The sequence below is a fragment of the Perissodus microlepis genome, chromosome 10 (assembly GCF_051167445.1).
Source record: "Perissodus microlepis isolate ML-2025 ecotype Zambia chromosome 10, ASM5116744v1, whole genome shotgun sequence".
Lineage (NCBI taxonomy): Eukaryota > Metazoa > Chordata > Actinopteri > Cichliformes > Cichlidae > Perissodus > Perissodus microlepis.
In genome coordinates, this window is record NC_140470.1 from 957,152 (window position 1) to 972,429 (window position 15,278).

Consider the following 15,278-nt stretch of genomic DNA (forward strand, 5'->3'; position numbering starts at 1 on the left):
GGGGCTTAGATTTGCTCTAAGTCTGATCAGACTTCTGCTCTGATATTCAGACGGTAGAATGTGGCATGAACATGAAAACACACCATCCTGCCTTTTTAATCAATGGTTGCTTTTGGCATTTCTTACTTGCTTACTCTGTTTTCTCTTTGAATCTAGGCTGATCCACTTTCTTCAGCTTTCCTGGTCAACAGAATGAAAAGAGAAAAAGCAGAACTCACGAGGAAACCCGCACTGCTTCATCAACTTCTTCTTGGACACCAGCTTCATGGCCTGAAAGTAAAAAGTTATTTAGCGCACGCAGTGTGATAACAAACACTGAAACAATGATGTTTGCAACAAGCAAAAAGGCAACGCATCAGAGAGGGAAGCGCACAAAGCCAAGAACGTTAACGTATCGCAGCCAGGTTTAATTCTACGAACGATTCAACGAATCATCGTGTGGACGCCGCCTTCGCCCCAACGTGCACAAACATCAAAGCAGGAAATACGATCCGTCTTATTCTCCTTTGTACGAAGTGAAGGCGGCGTTTCTCAGCAGATCTGAGACCACTGGATTTTTCATGGAAAAACCAACTGGCTCCTGGAGCACAGCTGAGTGTGTGCACGTCGTGTCGCAGTGATCCCGGCCTCTTGTAAGGAACTGGTCATGCAAAGGAAAAGGAAAGTAATAACATTCACTGCATGTTTCTCTACCAGACACTCACAATATCAATGTGAATTCACTGATTCGTAATTTGTGGCAGGAGGAACATTTTCTGCTATTTCTACACCACAAACTGTGACGCTGATGAACAGCCTGCTGGTTTCTTGTATAACTCTGGTCGCCATGGCTATGACTGTGCACAAACGAGGTTTGGCAAAAAAGAAGATCCTGCGTTGTGCACAGTTACATGGTGCGCTGCCTGTGCGTAAACACACAATCAAAATGTGACGCGAGCCTGGCTGAAGATGGACTGTGTACTGAGGCGGCAACGTGACTCATGTGTGGCGCCGATCAAAGGAAGCCAAAAGTGCGTCAGCAGCAAATAGATGTAGTAGGAGGTGGATAAGAAGGTTCAAATGACTTAAGGCATCGCATCGTTCCCATTACTGCACCACTGAGCCTGCTGCGAAGCCTTCAGCGCTCTGATCTGTAGGTTTTTCAGGAAACACGCGACACATTAACTTTGCTAACAGATGAAATAAGAAGAGCAGAAAGGTTGGATCAGGTAATCTTTACTGACAGGCTGGATGAGCTGCAGGGCAAACTCCACTTTCTGTGCAACATGCTGGAATGTGATAAAACAAAAACCAAATTAGCAGCATGCACCACGTAATATTCACTGATACCACTCACAGCTTTGTTTTTGCACATTTCTGGAATACGGGCATATCATGTATTTGGGTTCCTGCAGTTTTCCCTCTGTACGCCACACCAATGGGTTTTATATCAAACTATAAGTACGTGACTGAAGTGAGACTTTCAGCTTTATTTCACTTTAAGGGTTTAATAAAAGTGCTGCATGAACCCTTCAGCAATTATAAAGGCTTCAAGTTCATTGGACAACTAACAGAATGTTAAATATGGGGACTGCTGTGATCACCAAACGCTGCATTTCACCCTGACATGCTGCAGAGTTCAGTCTCATCCTCAGTGAGGACGAGAACACTTCATCATCTATAACCTGCAGCTGACGTCACCGTGTTGGTCCTGAATCATCAAACTTAATGTTGGACCAGGTTCAGTATCGACCAATCACATTGTTGTGATGTCATAGTTCTGCGACATGGAAAAAACAAAATACTAAAAAGTGAGGTGGGGGTCAGGGTTAGGTGTGGGGGTCAGGGTTAGGTGTGGGGATCAGGGTGAGGGGTGGGCGTGGGGTCAGGGTGACGTGTGGAGGTGGGGGTCAGGGTGAGGTGTGGGGGTCAGGGTGACGTGTGGAGGTGGGGGTCAGGGTGAGGGGTGGGGGTGAGGTGTGGGGGTCAGGGTCAGGGTGAGATGTGGGGGTCAGGGTGACGTGTGGAGGTGGGGTCAGGGTGAGATGTGGGGGGCAGGGTGACGTGTGGAGGTGGGGTCAGGGTGAGGTGTGGAGGTGGGGTCAGGGTGAGGTGTGGGGCTCAGGGTGACGTGTGGGGGTCAGGGTGACGTGTGGAGGTGGGGTCAGGGTGACGTGTGGAGGTGGGGGTCAGGGTGAGGGGTGGGGCTCAGGGTGACGTGTGGGGCTCAGGGTGACGTGTGGGGCTCAGGGTGACGTGTGGAGGTGGGGTCAGGGTGAGGTGTGGGGCTCAGGGTGACGTGTGGAGGTGGGGTCAGGGTGAGGTGTGGGGCTCAGGGTGACGTGTGGGGGTCAGGGTGACGTGTGGGGGTCAGGGTGAGGGTGAGGTGTGGGGGTCAGGGTGTGGAGGTGGGGGTCAGGGTGACGTGTGGAGGTGGGGGTCAGGGTGACGTGTGGAGGTGGGGGTCAGGGTGAGGGGTGGGGGTGAGGTGTGGGGGTCAGGGTCAGGGTGAGATGTGGAGGTGGGGTCAGGGTGAGGGGTGGGGCTCAGGGTGACGTGTGGGGGTCAGGGTGACGTGTGGAGGTGGGGTCAGGGTGACGTGTGGAGGTGGGGTCAGGGTGACGTGTGGAGGTGGGGGTCAGGGTGAGGGGGTCAGGGTCAGGGTGAGGGGTGGGCGTGGGGGTCAGGGTGTGGAGGTGGGGGTCAGGGTGACGTGTGGAGGTGGGGGTCAGGGTCAGGGTGAGGTGTGGGGGTCAGGGTGAGGTGTGGGGGTCAGGGTGACGTGTGGGGGTCAGGGTGACGTGTGGAGGTGGGGGTCAGGGTCAGGGTGAGGTGTGGGGGTCAGGGGTGGGGGTCAGGGTGAGGGGTGGAGGTCGTGTGGGGTTGAGGAACAACAATTGCGTCATCGTTTGTGGACTTGATGGAATTACCACAAACAAGGATTGGTGTACGACACAGTGACATCATATTACGCAGCTTATATTTCTTTCTGTCACAGAAACACAAACAACAAACTGGAGCTTCCTCTGCCTTTACTCAAATCAAATATCTGTTAATAATTAGCTCTTCAAATTCACTGCTCCCAACTTCCTGGCAGGAAGTTGCTTCACTTTGGCGCCCTGAGGCGGACAAATAGCATCGCCGCATTCGGACCTGCCCATCAGGTGTGGAGCACAGTGATTATACAGAGGACACAGGGTGCTGCAGAAACATATACAAAAAATTCAAATCTATGACACAGTCTGCATACATATACTGAACATCAGGTACATGATGCATTTACTTCCCTTTAAAGTGACCACGGCTGATCATGAGTGCAAACACTGCTCGTTGTCCTCAACGACAGCGCGTCCTGTTGAGATGTGATCTGTCCTCTGAAGCGAGTGGCGTGTGTGCATGCTGTACGTGGGCTCAGACATTCTCCATGAAAAATCCAATCAGTTTAATGTTCTGCCAATTCAGACTGCCAGGAAATATAATCACCCTTCATGTCACCATTACTCATCTCCTCCTCTTTTGATTCCCATCATTGTTATTTCAGATGCGCCTCTCGTTTGAGCCAGTCTGCATCGGCCCACAGCGCAGGAAGCGCTTCCATCACTTTCAACAATCAGAGTTAAACACGACAACGCAGTGAATTGCAGACGTGTGCAACAAAAATTAGACTTTTCCCACACGTATGTAGAAATACCGCCGGTACACGGGAAGCTTTTAATTCATTCATTTTTATTTATTTAGAAGAATCAGACGGCCAACGTGTGATAATCAGTCTCAAACACGTCAGTCGTGCTGGACCCTGAGTGTGAGGAGTTAACATGAATCTCAGTTACCAATACAACTCCAGCGTTATCACATTCGACTGCAGGCCGGCTCCCGTCTTCAAAGCAAGCCCTTGTTAGACATCGAGTTCACAGGTTCACACAGTCAGGGTAGTTTTCAGGAGGCTGGACACAAACTGCAGCTCTCCACACTGGACATTGTTTAAAACTGCATTTCATTACCGTCTCAAGAGCCACGTTTATTTGAGCACTGCCTTGTTTGAATATTTTCCTTGTATAGAGCTCGCCTGTGTCCTTGGATAAACATCCTGTTCACTACCATTTAGCACCAGGACAAACTCCTGACTTGTGTTTAGCAGTGAGCTGCTGCTGCCTCTGGTTCAAAAGTACATCTTAAACTGTCGACATTGTTCCTGCTGCACAGGGCAGCTTAGTTATGTTAAGGTAACAAACAGCTTACACTTGGAGGGACTCCTGGCAGGAACGGCCCAAAACAAGCTTGTGTTTGTGTGCTGGCTCGATGCAGACGCTGCCTGGTGAACTGGCCACAGAGCAACTGACACACAGAGCAGAGCTGCTTTGAAGGGAGATAAAAGGGCCTGAGATGCACTTTAAATGGCAGCAGACGCCACTCTCACTCCCAAGTTTCTTCCACAGCAACTGATGCAATTTAAGGGATGAAATTCACAACAAGGAGAACAAAAATAAAAGAATCGATAGCACCGGTCCTCGGTGGAGGCAGCAGACTGAGAGAGGCTTGATGAAAGCTTGAAGGATGCCGACGGTAACACAAGTTCCCACCAAATAACTTACATAATGTTTGTCATCATCTTCATTGTAGGCAAGTTTCACCACACCGTAGGAGCCCTGCAATACAAAAACAGAACAACACATTTACAGGCAGACCAGCCCGAGCATTACAAACATCATGAAATCTCTGCTTTGAGTTTGTAGTTTCAGCTCGTGAGCAGGACTGCTCAGAGAATCTGTTAAGATTCCTAAAGCATCGCTCGGAGCAGACGGCAGCGCCACACTGACAGAATGTTTTCGAGGCAGCACCGTTTCCACTGAAAGACAACATTTTTATTCTTTGGCAGCACAGAATGGGTCCTCCCACACACGCGCTTCCCTAGGATGTGTGTTTACTGCCAGCGCTCTGCACCGAGGAACCGACCGAATGTTCAAAGAGGTTCAGCAATCATATATAGACTCTGATGCCCGGACAGCTTAAAGGCGCCACTTACTCACTTATTTGTTCTCAAAAGTTAACAGTCAGGACTTTGATGCGATCCACTGTAATATGCACCGCTGCAGCTGCAACTGATATTTTTGTCATTTAATATGCATCCAAAGTGAATATACAACAAATATCAGTCTGACATCTAACAGCCGCTTCGAGTGTTCTTCTGTCTTCGTTTGAGACAGTTAGCCTCGCCGGCTACAATGCGCACTTCACACAACTGGATTTGGTTTTTCAGTTGTACCTCTGCTCTGTTCCCAACACGACAGGTTTCTCCAAATCACAACAGTGTTTCTCTTGAATCGCGACTTTCTGTGCAACCTGAAAATATCGAAGCTCTTATGTTGCATTTACATGCATTTCTGCAAAGTCTGCTTCAAAACACAAACACCTGAAAGCACTTTGATTTTTATTTTGTTGTGTGCTTTTGTCATATCAGGGTATCAATAACCCATAAGTCTGACATCACTTTAATCTGAGCTTAAATTAATTTTAGGGGTCATTATAGGTCCTTCTAGGCAGTCGCCTTAGCAACGTGTCTATAAAGGAGATGTCTGGTTTTAGGAATAATTGAATGAAATTCTGGGATGTGTTGTAATCAGGATACTTTAACCACCCAGTCTCTCCTTTACAGCCTCTTTGTTTTTGCTTGGACAATCCTATTATGCTAACATGCTAAAGCCACTGTGGATCTGCTAGCAAGCCAATGTTAGCTGTTATCGACAAATACTGCAGCGCTTCAGTACATCAGAGCTAGTCTGTGACTTCTCCATGAATCTGTGGTCCAGTGTTGGCTTCAGGCATCTGCTCACCCTAAAGCTCCATCCTCCTCCTGCTTTACGGCTCTCGTCTAATAAATTAGTAAAGGCTTTAATGACTTTAAGCAGCTGGGTCATTTCTATATTCTGATTGATTGAATGTCTTTATGCAAACAGAGTCGTCCCTGTTGGCTATTAGAAAAAATGGGCTGTTTGCAGCACTTTGGCTTCACAAATTTAAATGTTTTTCTTTATTTCTGAAAAGCTACAAAAGACGACACAGTCGAAATGTACAAATATGGAGGATAAAAAAAATGTAATGGCCCTACTGGGCTGTGATACACCAGCTGAAACTGGGTTGTGCAGGCCTTTGGTTGGTGATGCAACATCCAACAACGCCACAAATAAACCCACACTTGGTAATTTGATGGGTCAAATTTAGGAATGTACAGAACAAAATGAAAATGGGCCCACGCTCTGTGCAGTCCATGTCCTCACATGCAGCCCGACCTCTCCTCAGTTACTGCTGCTTTTGTAAACTGAACGGAGGCCGAGGGCACGGATGGTACTCACCTTTCCAATCTCACTCTTCAGCTTATACTGGTTCAACTGGATACAGTCCTGAGAAGCAAGCAAAGCAGACAAACATGAAAAATCATTTCAGCATCTAAGAGAGAAAGAAGAAACAAAATGTTCTTCCTGCTCGTGTGCTCACGTCTGCACTGAAAGTTATTTATTCCTGACCGTAGGTGACGATGCAGTCTGTAGTGTGTTTACCGTCTGCAGATCCATTAGTGCTACTGCTTAAACGGCTGATTTGCAGTTCCATAGCAACCACTGCTACAGCAGAGTTAGCCAGGGGCACGGCACAGGAGGGGAGGGGGCAAGGTGAGGGTTGGGGGGTGTGGGGACAAAGGCTGTCGAGTCAGTAATCAAAAGGTGATCACTGCTCTGTGTGCGCGCGCGAGAGAGAAAGCAGTCGTTTTATTTCATTACAGCTGGGGGGGCGGCGGCTTGTGAGCGAGCCCAGTCGCCCGAGGCGTGTTTACAGAATGAGAGGTGGTAGCAGAACACGGATGTTAGTGTGCAGGACGAAAGCACATCACCAGCTCACGCTGCAGGACGGGACAGGCAACGCATTTTAGAAAACGTTATAATGTGGGTTACATATCACTGCTGGTTATGTTAGTGTCGGCACGGCAGGAGATGTGAGGCTGATGCTCTGCCGGTGTGACGGTGTGAAGCACTGTGGACTATTATGAAGGGGACAGAAGACTGAGGCTTGGGTACAACTCAGAAAAGGAGTGCTGTGATTGGCTGAAGAGAGATAAAAAGACAAAATGAAAATAGGGCAGTCAAGGATCAGAGGAAAAATGAAGAGATTCCAAAGAAAAGAGCAGCAGGAGGGATTGTTTTGGATTCCCGGCTCGCTGGCACATGCTCAGTGGATGCAGCACTGCAGTTAATACTCTGTCAGGGCTGATGGATAAACAGGGTCATGCAGAAAGCCTTAAATACATCTGCCACACATGCACATATCAAGCTGAAATGCTCCACTGCCCCACGCTAAATCTTTAGAGGGGGGCTGTCACCGTGCACTCACACGGCTGCCCCAGCTGTCATCGGTTTCCCTGCAGACCTCAGCCTGTCCTTCGTCATCTGCATTCATTGCTAAACAGCTGATCAGTATCAGTGCATAACAAATACATACTCGAAATCAATGACCAGGCATTAAAAGTCAGCAGCCTGAGGACGTATGTAATATTAAAACCAAAAGGAGAATTTGTCAAACAGCATTTGAAGCCTGAAGGTGCAAAAATCGATTTTACAATCTGTTTGGACAAAACTGCACATGAGTGCGAGACGAGTTTAGAATAAGAGGGTTTATTCTGCGTTGGTTCTTTACTTCAAGCTCCCCCCGCTGCTGCATTAACATCATTAACGTACATGTAGTCATACACGAAAGCAGTTTTTATGGTAATCTGGTGTAAAAGCCTGCAAAATGTATCACGCTGCGCAGACAAACACAAGCAGATACTAGGACCGCCAAACTCCACCCCGAGAGTCACGTACAGTTTCCACACTCACGAATCCAGCACGCAGTATTCCTGCCACAGCAGTTAGCTTGGAAACATTTTACTGGGGGGCATTTAGGTTAGCATGCACTGCTGCCGGGTCCATTCATCTCATTGCATCAACTCTTCCAGCACACTGGGTCGGTGCATTAGTTTCCTCTTTTTACTGCAGTCAGTGTAATTGCCTCTCTAGGCCCATAGACACTCATGTCAAGTACAATTACACCGTCTCACAATGATGCCTGTTTTTGTCCTTACTGTTGATATTGTTCTTCAGATCCTCCAAACTTTAGAACACAGAAATCATTCTCTTAAAAGTTCCCACGGTGCACGGGGAACACATTATGAACAGACTGCATGTACAACAGAGAGAAAAGACAGCAGGAGGAAGGTGACACAACCTGGTGACAACGTTTCATCATCTGACTTAATGCAGGACTTCCTAATTTACCAACAGACGTCTTTTTTTGAAATGGAAATAACAGGATGTAGATTTTAGACAACCTCTTTCATTTGGCCCATTCTGATAAGCCTACAAAGGCGTTTGCTGTGTCTTCCTGTCTGGTTTTACCAGTCGTAGCAAACCTCTCTCCCACCCTCGTTCTGCACATCCAGCGCGAACGCTGAAATACGAGCAGCACGAGCCCTTTTTCATGGTTCAGTGCAAGAGCTGCAACTCCATTTGCAGATAGGAATGGACACAATGACAGGTCTGCGAGGCTGTGGCAGCAACGTGATGAATTCAGAGGGGTTTCCTGTACTGGCAGCTGTCATAAATATTTTATGTTCAATCTGAATTGGAAAAAGCAGAGAGGAGACTCGAGAGTCACCCAGAGCCACACGGCACTGGCAGCGGGTCTAACAGACTATAAAGGCCCCGAAATCACAACAGGTGACAAACAATGAGAGTCAACACTGAGAGAGACAAAAGCATCACTGCTGTCAGAGACTCAGGTTTAACCTGCTTTCTTTCACATTTCAAGACACGCACACACGCACACGCACGCGCACGTACACGCACACACACACTCATGTACACGCACGTACACGCACGCACACACAGAGCTAGCTTGATTTTATGCAAAGCTAACTAGTACAGGCAATTATGTGTGCAGCCATTTCCTCAGGATACGTGACTTTGTTAACTCCAACTAATAAAATACACCAAGCAGCGAAAGCTGTTGTGGCCTCAGAGGCAGGACTTTCCTGACATGTGAGGCTCAATTTATGCTTCAGCAGGAAATTTACATTCTAACCTGGGATGTAACAGCAAATCCCTTTGAAACCACACGACTAACCTTCAGCATTAGTTCAGACTTCAGCTCTGCAGAAATGTAGCCACACATGGCGCTGACCCAGCCTGCAGCTGCTGTGATTGGCCAGCTCAGTACCTGTTCAGTAGTTCCTGTATGTTTCCAGTTACAGAAGTGAAGCTGGCACCGCATATGATACACTGGTACACAATCACATGATAATTAACACACACTGCACCAGCATCAAGGATAAATTCCACCAACGAGTGGACGACTACTGGACTGCTACAAAGACTCCCCACAGAAATGTAAATCAGTCGTTACACACTAGATGCAAAACTGTGTGTTTCTGATAGTAACAACATGCACTTTAAACAGATTCGTTAGCTTCCATTGTTTGTAACAGTTAACCTTTATGCTCTTCTCCATTCACACTGAATGTACCAGACGTGAAGCAGCAGCCGCTGTGTGCATCACTGCAGGTTTGCTGCTCACTCGTATGTCCCTGAAGCTCCGGGAAGAAGACAACGAAGCAGGTCGTTTGCAACCTGAAGGTTTCTGTAAAACAGCACGACGAGCCTTTACCGTGCCTACACAAATGTGAAACCACAGAGAGTAAAAGTGGTGTCTTTGAGGCCGAGGCTCGACATACAGTGTATAGCTGCTCCCAGGCTGACCCTACGTCTCCTCTGGTGTATTCAGCAACACAACGCAGGCCTGAAAGCACGTCGTGTCCATCTAATCGGATAAAATTGCTTCTTTTTTCCTGCCCCAGCACTCCAACATATAATCACAGCACACATGTGGACCAGTCCAGACTACATTTCAGGGACAAAGCTGGAACACTGTCGCACTGACACACACCGCCTGTAATAACAGACGCACCATCCTACAGGATGTGCTGGTTGTGTCTACTTTTGACAACTGCTGTCATGAGCAGGACAGAGCTGCCGTCTGTCAGCGTGCACCTCACTCCCTGCTATGATGCCACCTGTCAAATTCAGAAACCCACCATTCCAAATCAGAAGCTGTAGATGGCAGGAGAAAAGACTGCATGTGGCCAGGAGGTGGTTAGCACCTAGCTTCATGTCTTTAATGAACCTCACACTGGTACTGCTGTCAGATATTTACACTGAAGCTGAAAGGCGATAACATATTAGGAAAATTGACAATCTCACCTGGGAGTCAGATATGGACACCCGTTTACTCTCCACAGTAGGCCTGCGAGGGGAGATGTGCGTCCTCTCCTGCAAAGACAGCTTCCTCCCAGTCAGGTGAGGCCGCGTCGGAAGAGGCCGCTTGGCCTGAGCCACATCCTGCTGGGAGCCACCGTTCTTCGCGCCGCTGGCGGCTGAGCCGTCCGAGTCTTTTGTTGTCATGGCGGCCATGATGTCTGTGAGACCGCTGGTCTGCGTAGAAGAGTTCGGGTCCAGCCTCTCACAGCCAGCGTCACTGCTCATAGCCATGATGGCTCAAGAAGTGGGAGCTGTGGAGAAGCAGGTGGCAGGGACAGGAACAGGCCAGTGCCCACCAGCATCAATGTGGCCTGGGCCAGCTTGCAACGCTCAGGGTCTCAGCGGAGCTGGAAAGACAGAGACGGGAAAAAGACTGAGCTCAGTGAGATGCAATAAGAGGAGATGCACTATGCATTGCTTTAAGGATGATTCACTCTCTAATTTATCTCTGCTAAATGAATCTTCAATCTGTTTATTTGCCAATATGTTGCAGAGAGGAGTTAATAAAAATGCATCTCCATAAGCATTTGCAAGGAACTATAAGCATTTGTCATATCACATGTTCATATATTCAGAACAGGAATCCACGTTCTACCTTTGACTTCTACCTGCAGACTGTTGTCTGTTAAACACATTCAGATCTCCACGATACGTCAACGCTAAACGGACTGCTGCCCTTCACACCCACATTCACACGAGCACCTCCAAGTGCTTTCAGTCTAGCACTCACACTCCGATGGATGCGTGCGTGAGCGTCTTGGGGGTCGGTATGTTGCCACAGGGACACTCTGGCCTAGCAGAAGCCCTGCTCTGCCTCCTGAGCTGCAGCCAGCCCCGTTTGGTTGGTTCAGCTTGTTGACCTTATCCACAAATTGATGAAAACTTTAGAAACAAGCCTTCTCACAGTCTTAGTAAAGGGAGCTGGATTATTAAAGATTTCGGGGGCTGCTGAAGGTTTGCACGAAACACGGCTGCAAACCAAACGCTTAAACGTAATCAGTCAGTTCAAAGAGGAAATGTCATCTCTGCGTGGGCGGGTGGCCTGGTGGTTCATGAGCCTACAAATTCAAATTAATGTCTTCATTAGAAAACCCAACCCTGTTAGTGAAAAGCCTTATTATGCTTCATGCTTTCAGTCAGATGCATGTAGGCGGAGCCAGGCAAAAAATGCAAACAAACAAAAAGACAGACAAAAAAAAGACTGAATGCTTTGTGTGCATAGCCACACATTTTAGTGCAATTTGTTTACTTTGCGTTTCCTCTTTCATCTCTAATCATAGTCTCACCATTAGCAGCAAACAGAAAATAGCAAAGCTCCCCAGTACATCCGGCTCAGGTTTTGTTCTGCGCCTAGCCCGGCCATCGAAGCTAAAGGGCACTTAATCCATAACCGTCAAACACCATCTATGAACAGCAGGAATCAAGAGTGTTTTCATCCTAAATGGACCACCTGGGTCTGTATGTGCCGTGAAAAGACACAGTATGAGGAAGTCACATCTGAGGTGTTGAGTAAATGGGCCGTGTAATGCTATTCCTGAAGTGTGTCAGGAAGGTAGAAGCTTCATAGTCAAAAATAACACCGTGTTCCAGTTTGTCCAGGTGTGTCTTACTGGTTCCTGTCATCCCACTGCCAGGTCTCAGTTTCAGCCGCTCAGCACTAACGCATGAATTAGCAGGATGGCAGCATCACTTTGTTGGCTCATCACTTTGGTTCAGACCCTGCGGTCTTTTTTACCACGGGACTGATGCGGCGCTTTTGCATCAAATAGAAGCTATTAGCTACCGAGCTGACAGTGCTAACGTCTATTCAATGCAGCTTTATTTACACAGCGCCAGGTGCTTTATATTGTAAGGTACCCAACCACCATATGACCCCCTATGAACAAGCACTTTGGCAACAGTAGGAAGGAAAAACTCCCTTTTAACAGGAAGAAACCTCCGGCAGAACCAGGCTCAGGGAGGGGCGGGGCCATCTGCTGTGATTGGTTGGGGTGAGAGAAGGAAGACAGGATAAAGACATGCTGTGGAAGAGAGACAGTAGTTGTGCACATACAAGACTTGTTTAAATTTCAGAGATGTTACACTAGTTCATTTCCTGTTTGTCAGGGTTTGCGACACGCGTCCTAAAGCAGTTTTAGCTACTGCAGCAACCTGAGGGCTTGATGACACGTCAGCACGACGTGACCACACTAACATCATTCACAGGTAATGTGATTTGTTTTTGAATGCCTTATTCCATCTTTATACTCCGGGGATTGGAAAGCATCCTTAACTAACCTGCTAATTCATCACAATTCAGGGAAGGTGAGACGACCGCAGCCGGTCTCCAAAGAAAACAACCCGACCGGAACATTTTGGGAGTCGTGTTTGGGAAAGTAATTTTTCCCTGCAGCACCAGTACAATACACTGGATCCTAGGGATCCCCTACGTGGTCTCCTCTGTAACAGTCACTATTCATGCAAAAGTATGAATGTCAATGACGTCTATATCGATTTAGCATGTGTCAGGACCAACTTTGCACATTAGAATTTACCCTCTTCTATTTGCATATTTCCAATGCTGATTATTCATGCTATGTAAATTGCAAGTACTGGGTAAGAAAAAAAACAACCTTTAAACTGGCAGCAGAGATAGGAGACGCACTGTGTGCCTCCTGACTCATTTGAGAAAAACAAAAAGGATCTGTCATATTTTGCTTATTTCTTATCGCAGCTAGTGATTATGTGTCTCTTGAAACGGGTTCTTTCCACTGCAGCAGCATTCAACACGCTGCATGTGTGAGCCTGGCAGAAGTGGGAGGCAGAGGAGAAGCAGTGGTCTGGTTATTCATTTTAGCTGCACTGCGACTTATTTGTTCACAGAGGCAGGTAACCGCACATTTACGTAACGCAGGACAATATGCTGTTAGGTTTAATATTTCCTCTCACATCTAACCTTTTTACTTTGGTGCATCCATTCATCTCAACAGATACATGCTTAAGAGGACAGTTTCTCCTCCTCTTCACAGCACAGCTGTGAGACGCTGTGACCGCCACACTGACAGGTCGAGGTTCCTACATATTATTTAATTTTTTCAATTTCATCTTTCTGAATATTGCAAATTCTTTCTCTCTGGTACAAGAAAATCAGATGTGACATCTCTCCTGCATGATCAAGCCACAAAGACGGACACAGCTAAAGTTGAATCCCAGGAAGCAAACGAGACATGTCTATATACTGCAGGTATAGAGTTACTGTAAGATGTGGGGAAGAAGAATGACACATCTGGTTCTGCTGCATCAGTTTTTTTGTTTTAATACTGAGACCAACAATGTAGGAATGACATGCTGAAAATTCTCCTTCAAAGCGTGATGTCACAAAGCGGCGTGGACACTGTCCAGTCCAAATAAAGAAATTCAGGCCAATCTCTTTGGTCATGGCTTCAAAACTTTGTCTTATGTTGCACAGCGCAAGAGCTTCACAGCTGGCCGCTGTGCTCAAAGACAACCTGGGACCAGATTCTGACCAGAAGTTTTGGATCAGCATCTCCCAACCAATAGGAATGCACCATGAAATGAGGTACTGATTAACGCTAAACCAGCTATTATTGTGAAAACTGTGCAAAGCGTGCAGTTTGTAAAGCCTTCAGTAAAGAAAGTCAAACTGCAGCAGCGACTCTGATGACGTCGCAGAGCTCACATCGTGAACAAGCCGAGCATGGAAACGATGCATGTAGGAGTGTGCATGCAGCACAGCCGATGCAGACCTGTTTGCTAGAGTCGGGTTTCAGTTTGTTGTAATAAAATACTCACGTTAGTGAAATTTCAGCATGTAGGTGATTTCAAGGGTGGGAAAAGATTTAGAAATGGAGCCTTTGGTTTTTGTTTTGCACAGCTGAAGTCTGCTGTAAGCCACAGAGAGGTGGTTGATTTCTTTTACTAAGGGCTGGACGGATGATTGTTTCCAGTGTAACGTTTGTCAAATCTCACTGTGCACTTAAACATGGCAGCTTGTTAAACGGTTACAGGGTCGTTCCAGCTCAAATCATTCGTTTTCTTCAGTTTACATAAAAATGTTACGTCCAGCGTTTGGACGTATATAACGTCAAATGCTCTTCTGTCAGCATCCAGAGTTTACTATTACGTGTACTATATTTAAATTTCACAATGTCGAACATGTTTTAAAATGAAATTCATCAGAAAAATGAAGAAAAACTACATTGAAATTAGAGTTTCCTAATCATAATAGTTTAATTATAGAAAATGACTTTGTTAATAATTTCATATATACAGCAACATGAAAATAACATGTGTACCATGTTCTGCAGAGATCAATGCTTTCACTAAAAGTTCTGCTGCAGATGCAAATGTTAACGTTTAAAGCTCATACAGTATCTTTGTCATCAGGTAAACAATTATAGGAAAAACAGACAGAAACCAGAAAGAAGCTTGAGATCCTCTGCAAAGGTTTTAAAAGCCTTCTTTCATTTCAGTTTAGACTGAAAGCAGCTTCAGCAGAGCCAGTTACAGCAGGAAGGAGACGGCTGAACAAATGAATCCATTTGGCTTCCATTAGCAAACCACTTTCACCCTTAACCTGCCTTCAATTTGTCTCCTGTGTCATTCGTGTAGACGGCAAACACAGACATCAAGGCCAAAGTCAAAATAAAATCCTGCATTCAAAGAAAGAGAAGACGGCGTGTGGAGCAAACTAAGGCATCCAAAGAGCTGCTCACATGTTGTCTTTCATGGACTGCGTCTGCTATTTTCCCCTCTTTACCTCATCTGAGGTCTCTGTGGAGTGCAGGGAACATAGCATGGTCCCTGTCCAGCAGGCTGCTTTCTGAAAAACACTTTTACACACACAGTAGAACTCCAGTATACAAGAAGATAGTGAGAACAGGGGCCATGACTCGGGTTTCAAGTCTCGGAGCACTGATCGATCACTCTGTTCTACAGTAAAACCTCAGTTAACATGTC

The 15,278-nt window shown here is 46.7% G+C and overlaps 1 protein-coding gene across 2 annotated transcripts in view; it reads right to left on the reverse strand.

The window, feature by feature from the left end:
* camkk1a (calcium/calmodulin-dependent protein kinase kinase 1, alpha a) overlaps positions 1 to 15,278 on the reverse strand; it is a 54,227-nt gene that overhangs the window by 24,445 nt on the left and 14,504 nt on the right. For both annotated transcript variants that reach the window (XM_084941385.1, XM_084941384.1), the window contains exons 2-5: positions 10,263 to 10,666; positions 6,330 to 6,377; positions 4,572 to 4,625; positions 219 to 270 (exon numbers count right to left, since the gene is read on the reverse strand). In XM_084941385.1, the coding sequence (XP_084797511.1) occupies positions 219 to 270; positions 4,572 to 4,625; positions 6,330 to 6,377; positions 10,263 to 10,550 (442 nt within the window). In that variant the 5' untranslated portion in view covers positions 10,551 to 10,666. The remainder of the gene's footprint in view (positions 1 to 218; positions 271 to 4,571; positions 4,626 to 6,329; positions 6,378 to 10,262; positions 10,667 to 15,278) is intronic.